Raw genomic sequence first — 16,179 nt, 5'->3', positions numbered from 1 at the left:
TGATCAGTAGGCTTTTAAAGAACTCCCACATGTCAAATGTGGACTTGCCTGATAACAGCAGCTCCCAATTAACACTTCCTAGCTCCTGTTTAATACTGACATAATTTGCCCTCCCCCAGTTTAGTACCTTCCTGCAAGGTCCTGACTTATCCTTATTTATAGCTATCTTAAAATTTAAGGAATTATGATCATTATTTTCAAAATGTTTTCCCACTGAAAAGTCCGTCACCTGACTAGGCTTGTTAGCCAATACAAGGTCCAGAATGGCCCCTCCTCTAGTTGGACTATCCACACACTGTTTCAAGAAACCCTAATAAATTCTGCCCCATCTAAGCCTCTCTAAGAAAGTCCCAGTCAATACTGGGGAAGTTAAAGTCACTCACTATGATAACCCTGCTGTTTTTGCATCTTTCCATAATCTGCCTATATATCTGTTCCTCGATGTGCCAGTGGCTGTTGGGAGGGGGCCTATATTATAATCCCAACAGAATGATTGTACCTTTCTTATTTTTGAGCTGTACCCATATTGCCTCAGTGAATGAGTTCTCCAATATGTCCTCTGAGTGCAGCTGTGACATTCTCCTTGATTAGTAATACAATTCCTTTGCCTCTTTTACCTCCCTCTCTATCTCATCTAAAACATCAAAACTCTGGAGCACTGAGCAGCAAGTCTCTCTAATGGGCACAGGACATCATACCCCCATGTACTGATCCAGATTCTAAGCTCATCTGCCTTACCCATAACACTCCTCGCATTGAAATAAACACACTTCAGCCCATCAACCCCATTGTGTTCATTAACCTGTCCCTCCTTTCAAACTTACTGGTCATAATGTCTACCTTACCCTAAACCCCTCCATTTGCTGACCTGCTGCTCTGGTTCCCAGCCCCGAATAGCACTAGCGAACTTCCCTGCGCGGATATTTGTTCCCCTCCAGTTTAAGTGCAATGCATCCCTCCTCTACAGGTCACCCCTGCCCCAGAAGAGGTCCCAATGATCCAAGAACCTGAAACCCTGAACCCTGCACCAGCTCTTTAGCCACACATTCATCTGTCCTATTTTCCTACTTCTATACTCGCTAGCATGTGGCACCGGCAGTAATCCAGAGATTACAACTTTTGAGGTTTTGCTCTTTAGCCTACTGCCCAGTTCCCTGAATTCTTGGTGCAAGACGTCATTCCTCACTTTTCCCATATCATTGGTACCAACACGTACCACAAACTCTAACTTATCGCACTTCCCTTTCAGGATACCCTGCAGCTGTAGTGACATCCCTGACCCTGGCATAGGGAGGCAACATACCATCCTGGAGTCACGTCTTTGGCTGCAGAAGTGCCTATCTGCTCCCCTGACTAAAGAATCCACTTTCAATGTTGCTCTTCCTTTCTTCTTCCTCCCCACTGTACAATCAAACTGCTTGTGGTGTCAGAAACTTGGCTCTGACCGAACTCCTCCGAAGTACCAGCACCCTCATCAGCTTCCAAAATGGAATACCAGTTAGTGAGTGGGACCTCAGGGGACTCCGGCACTACTTGCTTGTTTTTTCTGGACTGTCTGGTGGTCATTCAGTCCCTTCTTTCCTGTAGTGCCTACCGTGCACCGTTCCTAAACAACTCATCAATCAGCAGATATCTGCTGAATGACTGGCATCCCTTGTACCTGTGCCATCTTTGAAAGGCCGCTGTGCATCCAGACAAGTGTTTGAAATCTGGCGTCACAGGCAGCGTAATGGCATAGCAGATACAAAACCACGTTACATACAGCACATAACTGGCAAGATTGACATTGCCTTTCACATACAAACCCCCTCTCTTATCCTAGTCACTGTGTAACCACCCGGCCACATACTTTGCATAAAGAATGTCCTTTGATACATTCTGTCTGCATATCTCTCTAGGTCACCACTACTCTGTCCCAAGTGCCCAGTGTTGACCCCACATTTTATCATTGTCCATTAGGGGAACATCATAGACAGACAAGCAATTGGACAGCAATTCAGATCAGTAGATTTTGGTTGGGAATGAGTATCGAAGGTGGGAAAAGCAGGAAATAAGGATAAAGTATTGATCAGCCAAGATCTTACAATTGCAAAACAGGCTAGACTGACTTGCCTCCTCTTGTTCCTGTGAGTCCTGTCTAAGTGCTTGCAATGTACTTGTCCAGATGACCTAGCGCCAGATTACATTGCTCTGGGAAATTAAATTGCAGAAAGAAATCTACAGCTTTCCACTTTGCCACTTTCCTTAACAGAATTAGTGTGAGGACAGGTTTCGATAATATAAATACAGTTAATATTCATCACCCACTTAACAGGGTACTTTCCATGGAGTAAAAAAGCAATTATAGAGATTTTTGATGTTCCAGTTTAACCAGTTTGTGCTCATAATCAAAATAGAATTTGTCAATGTACCTCGGATGTAACTTGATGTTCTGATCAACATCTCCCCTTTTCCATCATAGCAACACTGGGAATTGCAAGGCTATAGCAGGTTATGTTGCAAATAAAAGGTAGTCATACCTGCAGATGTGCCTTTAGTCTCTGGTACACCTTCATCACATGCACTGCCTCACGATACTTTAGCTGGGTTTTCTCCAAACGATTCTCCAGGAGCCGCAAGGTCTGAAGTTAGTGACAGCAGAGATAACTTAAGAATTTGTTTAGCAGCTTATTTAAAACGCATTCAATAAAAGCACAATGTTCAGTGGCAATGACAAATAAGCAGCCGGTGATTATCTCAAGTGACAGTCCCAAAGGTTGTACCAAACAGCTTGCTCCCAACACCCTGACAGGGGGTGAGAACTTCACTCTCAGGAAGTTATGTGAATGCTAACAGGGATCTACCTTTTACACCCTCTTTTAGAGGACTAATTTTTTTAAAAGTTGATGTATTAAAAATTGCCCATTGACTTTTCTTTGAACTGGCAGTTTCACCTGTGCATCCTCGGACACATTCTCCATGATCTCTTGCAGGGCTTTCACTTCCTGCATATTCTTGCTGTATTGCATCTCCAGGTCCAACTGAATTTTCTTCTTCATCTCTGTCACATGCTTAAGAGCATTCAGGCGCTTAATCTTATCACAAACTTTCTGGTCCATCACCATAATGACATCCTGCGCAATGAATGAGGCATGAAAGCATTTAATTAAATTCATATTTTGTTATAAATTGCTATATTAGATGCGAAAGATGTTATTCAACTAAAACCCAACTGTTGCTTGTTCTTGTACTTTACACTAAAAAAACTTTTATAAGTCTGGGGACAAAAACAGAAATTGTTGTAAAAGCTCAGCAGGTTTAGCAGCATCTGTGAAGAGAAATAAGAGTTAATGTTTCAGGTCAAGCGACCCTTCCTCAGAGTTAAGTGTTAAAATGGGATTGCGCAGGAAAATAGATTGGGAGGCATTTATCTTTGTGAGTAATCATTTGTCCCCATGTTTTCAACAACGTTCATTCTGAGGAAGGATCACTCAACCTGAAACTTTAACTCTGATTTCTCTCCACAGACGCTGCCAGACCTGCTGAGCTTTTCCAGCAATTTCTGTTTTTGTTTCTAAAATCATTTTGACTCTGATTGTACAGAATCCCAAAGGGCCAAAACCTTTCTATTCCTTCTAATTGTACAGAATCCCATTTCATCAGACTGTTTCCTTTTAGCTCCCATTATGTATGATAGCAATGATTCAGTTCAAGTTGTGAGTGGCTAACTGAGGCATCCAATAACGATTCATTTATGGCTTTAAGGCTAAAGCATGCTGATGTTGAAATAGGCATGGAGTTTGTAGTCATACTAAATTCCAAATATCTTGAGCAGCAATGATTACAAGATTGGCTGGCTATTAGTGTCATCCCTGGCAGTACATAGCCTCCAACTAGCAGCAAATTTCTACAGTCCAAAAATCTTTCCTCCCACAACAACCTCCTAGAACAAAGCAAACTTCAGAGAATTTTGAGTTTACCACAGGATGAGGCCTCTCTGACAAAACACAAATAGGAACATAGGCCATTCAGCCCCTCAAACCTGCTCTGCCACTTAGGGAGATCACAGCTGATCTGTGGCCTAACTCCATATGCTTGCCTTAATTTCCCTTTATATCCCTTAATATCTTTACTTAACAAAAATAATCTATCTCAGGTTTAAAACTAACAACTGATCTAGAAACAATTACCATTTGTGGAAGAGCATGCCAAAAATCTACTATTCTTTGTGTAGAAGTGCTTCCTAATAATTCTCCTGAATGGTCTGGCCCTATTTTTAGACTATGCCCCTTAGTTCTAGAAACCCAACCAATGGAAATAATTTATCTACCCTGTATTTTCCTGTTAATATCTTGAAGACTTTGATCAGGTGTCCCCTTAACCTTCTAAATTCTAGAGAACATAGGCCTAATTTGTATAATCTCGCCACATAACTTAATTCCTAAAGTCCAGGTATCATTCTTATAAATACTTGTAACAAATGTCTACCTTGTTCTCAGGATCATGGAATTAAAAAATGGAGTGTTTTGGTTTGTGTTTCTCTTTTCACCTATAACCATTTTTAAGAGGTTTTGAATCACATTTGATTTTGCAATAGCTGTCAGGAACATCCATTCGACAATCACCTTTCCACTCTTATTTCTCAGTGCTGCTTTCTCATGATGGTCTTGAAATGATTCTTTAACAAGTTTCTCATTGCTCTGAAACACAAAATTCAAATGTATTCCCATAAATTAAGCCATTAAGCCATCCCTTAAGATATATAAAAACATTGGATAGGGGTAAGATCTGACACAACGCAGAGGCGTCAATCTAAGATAGGGCAGTGAGGTGGAAGAGACTTTTTTTTAAATGAGCTTTTCTACAGTGAACGGCTGAGTTTTTTTAATTCTAAATTCAGAAGTTAAAAAAGACAATGTGTTTTAGAGGGTGTTTTTTACATTGCAAAAGTTTTTTTTGAAAAACACAGTTTTCTTTAAAATAAGTTGTGTTTTTGTTTTGGGGAGTCCTACATGTGGTCAGCTCTGGAAAAGATTTTTTTTGAGGAATTTACTGAAGAGGAGTCTTTCTTTCTTCAGTTAATCAGCTAAGTGGTTGATTTTATCTAAGTTTTATATGTTAAATATATATATATATGGTGTTATTGAAAATTCCTTTTTTGGCTTAATGTTATTAAGGCCATTTATGAGGTACACAGTGAGATGGCTGGTAGATTTAGAGAAGTTATTACACAGTAGGATCAGTCAGATAGATGAGTGATTCGGAAAAGGCAAGAAGATAGTTCAAAAGTCTCTGGTGGCTATTCCTCTATCAAATAGATGTTCAGTTTTGGAACTGTAGAGGGGGATAGTCTCCTCAAGGAAAATGGAAGGGGCAGTCAGTTATTGGATACTTGGAATGATTCTTCTGTTAGGCAGCGTTTGACATGATTTAATAGAATTATTGTTATAGGGGACTGTCCTGTCAGTGGCACAGACGGGAGATTCTGTGGTAGTGAGCGTAAATTTAGTATGGTTTGTTGCCTTCCTGGTGCTAGGATTAAGGACGTCTCTAAACGTTCCAAGCATATTGTTAAAAGCGAGATTAAGAAGCTAGAAATTATTGTACACATTGGTAGGAAAGACATTTTAGGGAAAAGATTAAAGCAGTACAGAGTGAATTTAAGAGGTTAGGTAGAGGATTAAAAACTAGAACCATAAAAGTAGTCATTTGTGGTTTACTCCCAATGTCAAATTCAAATGAGGGAAGGAGCAAAAGGTTAAAGGAGATAAATCATTGGCTTAAGAGCTGATGTATTGTTCAGGGATTCAGGTTTTTGGACAATTGAAATGTCTTTTGGGATACAAAAGACCTATTCAAAACAGATGGGTTTAACCTAAACTGGAAAGGGACCAATATCTTAGCAGGGAGATTTGCTCATTCCATTAAGGGAGACTTTATGCTGATAGAGAGGGGAAGTGGAGGAATTCTAAGTAGCAGTGTAAACAGAAAGATTTATGGGGAAGGCTCTGAATGTGAGGAGAGCACGTTAGTTAGAAGCGAAAGACAAGAGAGAGTCAGAGTGTATAGTATCTCTGAAGAACTAAATTACATTTATTTCAATGCAAGGGGTCTGACAGGTAAGGCTGATTAAGTCAAGGCATGTGTAAGAACATGGGATTGGGACATCATAGCTATTACAGAAACTTGGCTGAGAAACAGTCATTTTCCCTCTTACTACTGGGGCGCCTGTAGTGTAATCCCATCAAAGCTGAATGATCTGGGTTTTAGATGCTTTAGGAAGGGTAGAAAAATAGGCAAGAAAGGAGGCGGGGTGTGGCATTTTTGATTAAGGAATACATTACTGCTGTAACTAGGGAAGATATTTCTGAAAAATCATCCAGTAAAAATATGTGGGTAGAAATTACAAATAAGAAAGATCACTTTGATGGGATTACACTACAGGCCCCCCAGTAGTAAGAGGGAAATTGAAACAAATACGTAGGGAGATCTCAGATTTACGTAAGCATAATAAGGTTGTAATAATGGGGGATTTTAATTTTCCAAACATTGACTGGGGCTACCATTGTGTTAAAGGTTTGGATGCTGAAAATTTGTCAAATGTGTTCGAGAAAATTTTCTTTATCAATATGTGGATGCTCCTACTAGAGAAAGAGTAAAACTAGACCTTCTTTTGGGCAATAAGGTAAGGCAGGTGACTGAAGTAAAAGTAGCGGAACACTTTGGGTCTAGCAATCATAATTCTATTAGTTTCAAAATGGTTATGAAGAAGGATGAGCCTTCCATAAAAGTTAAAGTTTTAATTGGAGTAAGACAAATTTTAATACTTTGAGACAAGAACTTTCAAAAGTTGATTGGAACAGACTGTTCTCAGGTAAAAAGATGTCTGACCAGTGGGAGGCATTCCAGAGTTTGATGCCAAGAGTTCAGAGGCATTATGTTCCTGTTAGGGTCTTCACCCTAAAGCTGGTGAGATTAAGGAACAATGGATGAATAAAGATATTGAGTTTCTAGTCAAGAATAAAAGAGAATCTTATTTTAGATATAGACAACTTGGTTCAATTGAATCTTTTACTCAATATAAAGAGTGTAGGGGCATTCTTAGGAAAGAAATCAGGAAGGCAAAGAGGTGATATGAGATAACAAGGTGTAGAGCTGGATGAACACAGCAGACCAAGCAGCATCATAGGAGCAGAGAGGCTGATGTTTCGGGTCTAGACCCTTCTTCAGAAATGGGGGAGGGGAAGGGGGTTCTGAAATAAATAGGGAGAAAGGGGGAGGCGGATAGAAGAGGGATAGAGGAGAGGATAGGTGGAGAGGAGACAGACAGGTCAAAGAGGCAGAGGCGGAGGTGGAGCCAGTAAAGGTGAGCATAGGTGGGGAGTTAGTGGGGGATAGGTCAGTCCAGGGAGGACAGACAGGTCAAGGGGGCGGGATGAGGTTGGTAGGTAGGAGATGGGGTGGGGCTTGAGGTGGGAGGAGGGGATAGGTGGGAGGAAGGACAGGTTAGGGAGGCGGGGACAAGCTGGGCTGGTTTTGAGATGCGGTCGGGGGAGGGGAAATTTTGAAGCTTGTGACTGAATAGATTGGGATTATATTCATTGGAATTCAGAAGATTGAGGGGGGATCTTATAGAAACATATAAAATTATGAAGGGAATAGATAAGATAGAAGTAGAGAGGGTGTTTCCACTGGCAGGTGAACCTAGGACAAGAGGGCATAGCCTCAAGATTAGAGGGAGCAGATTTAGGACTGAATTGAGAAGGAATTTCTTCACCCAGGGGGTTGTTAATCTATGGAATTCCTTGCCCAGTGAAGTAGTTGACGCTACTTCAGTAAATGTTTTTTAAAAAAAGGTAGATTTTTTTTGAACAATAAAGGAATTAAGGGATATGGTGAGAACACGGGTAAGTGGATCTGAGTCCACGAAAGGATCAGCCATGATCTTATTGAATGGCGGAGCAGGCTCGAAGGGCCAGATGGCCTACTCCTGCTCCTAGTTCTTATGTTCTTATGTTCTTATGTTCTAAGTCCACATTGATACCATTGGGCTGCAGAGTTCCCAAGCGAAATATGAGGTGCTGTTCCTGCAACCTTCAGGTGGCATCGTTGTGGCACCGCAGGAGGCCCAAGATGGACATGTCGTCTAAGGAGTGGGAGGGGGAGTTGAAATGGTTCGCGACTGGGAGGTGCAGTTATTTGTTGCGAACCGAGTGTAGGTGTTCCACAAAACGGTCACCAAGCCTCCGCTTGGTTTCCCTGATGTACAGGAGGCCACTTCGGGAACAGCGGATACAATATACCACATTAGCAGATGTGCAGGTGAACATCTGTTTGATGTGGTAGGTTTTCTAAGTGCCTGGGATGGGGGTGAGGGGGGAGGTGTAGGGGCAGGTGTCGCACTTCCTGCGGTTGCAGGGAAAAGTGCCGGGGGTGGTGGGGCTGGTGGGGAGTGCGGAGTGGACAAGGGAGTCACGGAGAGAGTGGTCTCTCCAGAAAGCAGATAAGGGTGGGGAGGGAAAAATGTCTTTGGTAGTGGGGTCAGATTGCAGATGGCGGAAGTGCCGGAGGAGGATGCGTTGGATCTGGAGGTTGGTGGGGTGGTGCGTGAGGATGAGAGGGATCCTGTTTTGGTTGTTATTATGGGGAGGGGGTGTGAGGGATGAGTTGTGGGAAATGCGGGAGACATGGTCGAGGGTGTTTTCGACCACTGAGGGGGAGAGGTTGCGGTCCTTGAAAAACAAGGACATCTGTGATGTCCATGAGTGGAATGCCTCATCCTGGGAGCAGATGAGGCGGAGGCGAAGGCGAAGGAATTGGGAATAGGGGATGGCATTTTTGCAGGAAGGTGGGTGGGAGAAGGTGTATTCTAGGTAGCTGTGAGAGTCGTTAGGCTTGAAATGGATATCGGTTTCCAGGTGGTTGTCAGAGATGGAAACAGAGAGGTTCAGGAAGGGGAGAGAAGTATCAGAGATGGTCCAGGTAAACTTAAGGTTGGGGTGGAAGGTGTTAGTGAAATGGATGAACTGCGAACATATGACAGCATTGGCAGATAAGGTTAAGGATAATCCAAATAGATTCTATCAATACATTAAGAGCAAGAGGGTAACTAAAGAGAGGGTAGGGCCTGTTAAAGATTAAGGAGGACATCTTTGTATTGAACCCCAGGAGGTAGGAGAAATAAAAAATGAATATTTCGTGTCAGTTTTTACTGTGGAGAAAGAAATAGAGTCTAGAGAATGCAGAGAAATAAACTTTGATGTTTAAAAACAGAAGGGTCTAGGCCCGAAACGTCAGCCTTTCTGCTCCTATGATGCTGCTTGGCCTGCTGTGTTCATCCAGCCCTGCACCTTGTTGTCTCGGATTCTCCAGCGTCTGCAGTTCCTACTATCTCTGATTCACCTTACAGAAGAGGAAGTTTGGGAAGTCTTAGAGAATATAAAGGTGGATAAATATCTGGGACCCTATCTAATGTATTTTAGAACATTGTGCGAAGTAAGAGAGGAAATTGTGAGACCCCCTGCAGAAATATTTGCACCAACTATAACTATGGGTGAGGTGCCTGATGACTGGAGGGTGGCTAATATTGTATCTTTGTTTAAGAAAGGTTGTAAGGAGCAACCGGGGAACTATAGACTTGTGAGTCTGACTTCAGTAATGAGTAAATTGTTGGATGTGATTATAAAAGATAGGATTTATGGACATTTAAAGAGGCAAAAATTGATTAGGTATAATCAGCATGGTTTTGAGCAAGGAAAATTATGTTTCACAAACTTCATTGAGTTTTTTTGAGAAAGTTAACAAAAAGATTGTTGCTGTTGTTGTTTATTTGTATTTTAGTAAAGCCTTTGACAAGGTTCTGCATGATAGACTAATTTAGTAAAGTTAGATCACATGCGATTCAGGGTGAGCTTGCCAATTGGAAACATAATTGTCTTAATGGCAGGAGACAGAGAATAATAGTGGAGGGTTGCTTTTTAGCCTGGGGGCCTGTTACCAGCAGTCGTCCGCAGGGATTGGTTCTAGGTCCTCTTTTGTTTGTCATTTATATAATTGATTTGAATGAAAATACAGAAGGCATGGTTAGTATGTTTGTGGGCAACACCAAAATTGGTGACATAGTAGACAGTGAAGAAGGTTTTCTAAGATTAACAAAGGGATCTTGATCAAATAGGTCAGTGGGCTGAAAAATAGCAGATGGAGTTCAACCTGGATAAATGCGAGATATTGCATTTTGGTACAACAAATGAGGGTAGGCCTTACATAATTAAAGGCAGGATCTTAGGTAGTGTTGTAGAACAGAGGGACCTAGGGGTGCAGGTACATAATTCTTTGAAGTTTGCGTCACATATAGACAGGGTGATTAGAACATAGAACAATACAGCACAGTACAGACCCTTCGGCCCATGATGTTGTGCCGAACTTTTACCCTAAACCTAAGGTCTATCTAACCTCCACCCCTACCTTATACTATCATCCATATGCCTATCTAATAGCCGCTTCAATTCCCCTAATGAGGCCAACTCCACTACCCTCTCCGGCAATGCATTCCACGCCCGATCACTCTCTGAGTAAAGAACCTACCTCTGACATCTCCCCTATATCTACCTCCATTCACTTTAAAACTATGCCCCCTCGTAATAGCTACCTCCACCTTAGGAAAAGTCTCTGGCTGTCCACTCTAGCTATACCTCTGATCATTTTGTACACCTCTATCAAGTCAAAAGGCATTTGGCATGCTTGCCTTCATTGTTCAGTCCTTAGAGAACAGGATTTGGGAACTCATGTTGAGATTGTACAGGACGTTGATCAGGCCTCTTCTGGACTACAGTGTCCAGTTCTGGTTGCCCAGTTATAGGAAGGATATTACCAAGTTTGCGAGGGCTCAAAAGAGATTTACCAGGATGTTGCCAGGTATGGAAGGTTTGAGTTATAAAGAAACGCCGGAAAGGCTGGGACTTTTTTTACTGGAGCCGAGGACATTGATAGGCGACTAGATAGAAGCTTATTAAATAATGAGTGGTATAGATAGAGTTAATAGTAGTTGTCTTTGATAAGGGATTTCAAGACTGGGGGCACATTTTTAAGGTGAGAGGAGACAGATTTTAAAAAGTCATGAGAGGCAACCTTTTTACACAGAAGGTGGTTCGCGTGTGGAATGAACTTCCTGAGGAAGTGGTGGATGGGGTACAGTTACAATATTTAAAAGACATTTGAATAGATACATGAATAGGAAATGTTTGAAGGGATATGGGCCAGCACCAGGCAGGTGGGACTAGTTTAGTTTGGGATTATGTTCATCATGGACTGGTTGGACCAAAGGGTCTGTTTCCATGCTGTATGATTTTATGAAAGGTGCAACTCGCCACAGTGAGGAATGACAGACTGTCACACGGGGGGTGAGGGTGGAAATCTGTTGGCAATTGTTGCAAAATCAGAGAGATTCACCTCCATGCCTATCGTACACTGAAAATATTCTTGCTCTAGAATTATATGGATATGCCCAGCAACTGGTGTGCAAATTACATGGATTGGCTATCCTCAATTGGTCCGTAGTGGGCAGGCTGGGTGTGTTTACTATAGTAAACATGCGGTTACAGAGTTAGGGTGGGATGCCCTTTAGAGGGTCTCCAAATGGCCTCTATCTGCACCGTAGGGATTCTGTGGACAGGTTATAACTAAACTAATTTGTGTGTATTTTCGCATTGTCCTTTTACCTTCTAGTTCCTGATCTTGAATACAGATTAGATATTAAGACGAGGGTCTCCACTCCCGGGAAGACAGACATATTCAGCCACAATGCCCAATGACCATTATTCACTTACTCAATAACCTACATTAACTCAGTCTAACAATCCATTAAACTTACAAGGTTTATTTTCATATGTTTCAATTGCCTCACTAATTCCACAAACTCCTCCAGCAGCACGGTGGCTCAGTGGTTAGCACTGCCGCCTCACAATGCCAGGGACCTGTGTTCAATTCCACCCTCCGGCAACTGTCTGTGTGGAGTTTGCATGTTCTCCCTGTGTCTGCGTGGGTTTCTGCCGGGTGTTCCTGTTTCCTCCCACAGTCCAAAGATGCACAGGTTAGCGGGATGGACCATGCTAAACTGCACATAATGTTCATGGATGTATAGATTAAGTGCCTTAGCCAGGGGGAAATGTAGGATTACAGGGAAAGGATAGGGAGATGGGTCTAGGTGGGATGCTCTTCGGAGGGTCAGTGTGGACTTGTTGGGCTGAATGGCCTGTTTCCTGTGATTCTGTGAAATGCCCACAAACTTCCTTTGGCATCTGCTTTTCTACATCCTTCAGCAACTTTACACTGACTCATTGGACCCTCATCTGATTCACTTCCTTAAAACCCAACTTTTCAACCAAGACATTCATCAATCTTTCCAATTTATTTTTCAATAGCTCAGCGTATATTATTTATAATATTCTCAGTTACTCCCCGGTTTCTTTGTGAAACACTTTTGCACATTTTCTATTTAAAAGGTGCTGCAAAAATGCAGCTTTATTGTTTCTCCAATATTGCAATGAAGGCAATTAAAAGCACACATGCAACTTCTACAGAAATTTGTTACAATAGAGGAGAATTACTGAGCTTGAGAGCAAGTCAGTGAAATCAAAATTCAAGGCCAACAAGTCGACATAGTCCGACTCGACCATAGGGCTGGTCTCTTATTGAAGAGAGCCGACAAGTGCTGGTTGAACCCGAGAGTCATCACACATCAGGCAAAGGGAGACGTTGAGAAGGATTTGATCTTACCACCAATGCCCCTGCAAGTACTCTGTGCAGGCTTTTATTTTCTTCTCTGACATATTGAATGGTGTCCTTGTTCTTCTTGATTTTGCACTGTGAACTTTCATAGTAAGCCTTATGATCACCCTCTGAAATAAACCAGTCAATAAGGTTAGGATGTTCTGCTTCTGTGGATAATCTTACCCTGGTCAGGGAACCAGTAAAATAGAGTAAAGTAACCGTAGTCTTACCAACCATAGGCTGCTCTCTCTTTGGAGAGAGACTACAGGTGGTGGTTTAACCTGAAGGTGACCACTTCAGGCAAAGGGAGAAAACCTAAGTCTTGCTCCACCCTCTGCACTGGATCCTCAGCTTCATGATCCAAAGATCACAATCAGTGAAGACAGACTCCACCTCCTCCATGATAGCACTCAACACCGGAGCCCCCCAAGGATGCATCCTCAGCCTCCTACTGTACTCCCTGTACACTCATGACTTTGTTGCCAAATTCCAAACAAACGCCATCTACAAGTTTGCTGATGACACCACCGTGGTAGGATGGGCTTCAAACAATGAGTCAGAATACGGAAAGGAGATAGATGGCTTGATGATGTGGTGCAATGATAACAAACTCTCTCTCAATGTCGGCAAAACTAAAGAACCGATCATTGATTCATAAAGAAAGGAGGAGAACACGCCCCCATCTACATCAACAGTGCTGAGGTTGAGAGAGTTGAGAGCTTCCTCGGAGTGACAATAACCAACAACCTGTCCTGGACTTTCCATGTGGATGCAATGGTCAAGGCACAACAATGCCTCTTCTTCCTCAAGTGGCTCAGGAAATTTGGCATGTGCATAAGTACCCTCACCAACTTTTACAGATGCACCAAAGAAAGCATATTCTCTGGGTGCTAACGGCCTGGTACGGCAACTGGTCTGTCCAGGACCATAAGAAACAACAGAAAGTTGTGTGCACAGCCCAGACCATTACAGAAGTGAACTTCCCATCCATGGACTCCATTTACATGTCTTGTTGCTGCAGAAAGGCTGCCAACATCATCAAAGACCCATCCCACCCCGGTAATGCTCCCTTACAACCTCTTCCATCAGGCAGAAGAAACAAAAGCTTGAACACACACACACACACACACAAACAAGCATGTTCAAAAACAGCTTCTTCCCTACGGTTATTGGACTGATGAGTGGACTGTAATTTCAAATAATGCTGACCTTGCCTCGCGCATGTTCTGTGCAGTGTAATCTGTATGGCTTACTATATCCAACTCTTTTATTCACCCTATGATCTGTACATCCTTGCTTACTATGATCTGCCTGTACTGCTCGCAAACAAAGCTTTTCACTGTAACTTAGGTACACGTGACAATAAATCACATCAAATCAAGTCCAATTAAATCAAAATGGAGGAAAAAAAGCAAATCAGGGTCACCGGACCCAAAATGTTAACTCTGATTTCTCTTCACAGATGCTGTCAGACCTTTTCCAGTAACTTCTGTTTTTGAAGTAAATCAGCGAATTGGAAAGAACTTTGGCTTATTTTTCCACGGTAAAATCCTGAAATTTTCACGGAAAATTTATGAAGAATTTTAGGTCCCTGTTTAATTGCAACTCACTGATGCTTTCGGTCATCCTTGGCAATTATCACGAAAGGGTATTCTCTTCTATTCTCTAACTGATAGGATGAATACTGCTCAGACTAATGCATCCTCTCTGCACTCATTTCTGCCTCTTCAGTTTCCTTTATCTCACATTCATGAATCTTTTTTTCTCACAGTTTCTATTTCCTTCCTTTTTTTCTTCCTCTTTCCCATTCTCCATTTACCTTGCTATCTTGCTTTTAATTCTCGCAAATCGAAGGAATCAAGTGAAGAATTTCTTACACATCCCGAGTTAAAATATCTGACCTGTTTGAGTCTCCAGAAATATTATCATTGGGGACACGAGGTGTCAGACTGGTGTGCTCATTCTCTTCCATTGTATTTCTTTGATATATCCAACCAAACTCACCCAATAATTGGATTTTTTTCTGCAAATCCCAGATCTGTTCCTGGACAGGAACCCGCGAAGGTCCGAACATCGTCGACCCTGGGCCGTCCTTCCCGTTGTATCTGCCCCTTATCTTCGTGTCCCAGTACCTGCTGAGCTGCCAGTCTTTGCAAACGAATGTTTAGGAGCTTACTTCTCTCTTTGGCTCGACATGCTATTTTTCTGCCACTGAACTGAAATCCCTTTCCAAGTTGACTTTTATCCCTATCTTTTCTTGCTATCTTCGCCAATATGGATCGATTCACCTCTCTGTGTCCATCTTCTCTCTCTCTCCCCTTCCTTTTCTGTCTCGTTTCGTTTGCTTGATCTAATCTCCCGAGCAACAGGCAATAGAGCAGTTGCTGAGAAACCCTGATTTCCGTTTCCTGTTCGTACTGGTGTCGTTACCAACCAGGTTGACGTTTCCTCACACTCTGACGAACTGGAAACCTTTGAGTTGACACTGCCCTGGCCCATGCCATCTTCCCGTCACCTCAATGCTATACTGTACCTCCGACAGCGCCACTATCGAATCAGTAACCCCACCTCTCTATTTGCTAACTGATTTCATAGGCACAAATTGCTTCTTTTACCAGTTGCTTTCTGCCTGTAACCAACGTGCATTGCAGTTGAGGACTGCTGTAGCGTTCCCCATGTGACTGTGAAATCTGGATTTTGACATTAAAATATGGAGCACCAGTATTAAAACTGTGGAAACACAAATGGTTCCTGAATTTCTTTAAGGAGTTATTACATATGAGTGACTGATAGTGGTACTGTAACGTGCATAATTTTAATGTTGTTCCATGAGATGGTCAGCGTTTGTTCCCCCGTCTCAATTTGCCCTTCACTGTCAGGTCATATAGCGTGATGCTCTGCAATGGTGAAGATACAGCAGTACAGTTCCAAAACATAATGAAATGTGGCTTGGAGAGGACCCAATAGGTGCATCTGCTGCCCCTAGGATAGACACCTGGTTCAAAAGGTGCTGTTGAAGGCAGCTTTGCAAAGTTGCTGCAGCACATTCTGTAGATACACTGCTGACATTGGACTCTGGTGCTGGTGGAGGTAATGAATGCTGGAGGTCGTGAATGGGATTTCAACAAAGGGGCTGTTTTGTCCTGGATGTTACTAAGCTTCCTGAGTGTTGTTGGAGCAATATTCATCTAGGCAAGTGGAGAGTTGTCTATCACACTGCTGACTTGTGTCTTGTAGATGGTGGACAGACTTTAGGGGATAAGAGGGTGAACTACTCACTGCAGAATTTCCAGCTCTGACTTAATCCTGTAGCCACAATTTTTGAATATCTGATTAGTTTGAGTTTCTTGTCCTCATCTTGCTGGAATGGCAGTAGGATGGACACTACCAGATAGAAGAAGAAGATGGGGCCAGCCAAAGATGATCTGGACT

The 16,179-nt window shown here is 42.4% G+C and overlaps 1 protein-coding gene across 1 annotated transcript in view; it reads right to left on the bottom strand.

Moving 5' to 3' along the window:
- odad3 (outer dynein arm docking complex subunit 3) overlaps positions 1-15,138 on the bottom strand; it is a 36,990-nt gene extending 21,852 nt beyond the window's left edge. The window contains exons 1-5 of the mRNA XM_020523379.2: positions 14,752-15,138; positions 12,754-12,875; positions 4,605-4,679; positions 2,934-3,113; positions 2,520-2,621 (exon numbers count right to left, since the gene is read on the bottom strand). Coding sequence (XP_020378968.1) covers positions 2,520-2,621; positions 2,934-3,113; positions 4,605-4,679; positions 12,754-12,875; positions 14,752-14,821 — 549 coding nt within the window. The 5' untranslated portion in view covers positions 14,822-15,138. The remainder of the gene's footprint in view (positions 1-2,519; positions 2,622-2,933; positions 3,114-4,604; positions 4,680-12,753; positions 12,876-14,751) is intronic.
- Between the last annotated feature and the right edge of the window lie 1,041 nt (positions 15,139-16,179).

This window comes from Rhincodon typus, chromosome 38, assembly GCF_021869965.1.
Source record: "Rhincodon typus isolate 14 chromosome 38, sRhiTyp1.1, whole genome shotgun sequence".
NCBI lineage: Eukaryota > Metazoa > Chordata > Chondrichthyes > Orectolobiformes > Rhincodontidae > Rhincodon > Rhincodon typus.
The sequence above is the reverse complement of the archived record's forward strand: the minus strand, read 5'-3'. Positions and strand labels throughout refer to the sequence as shown.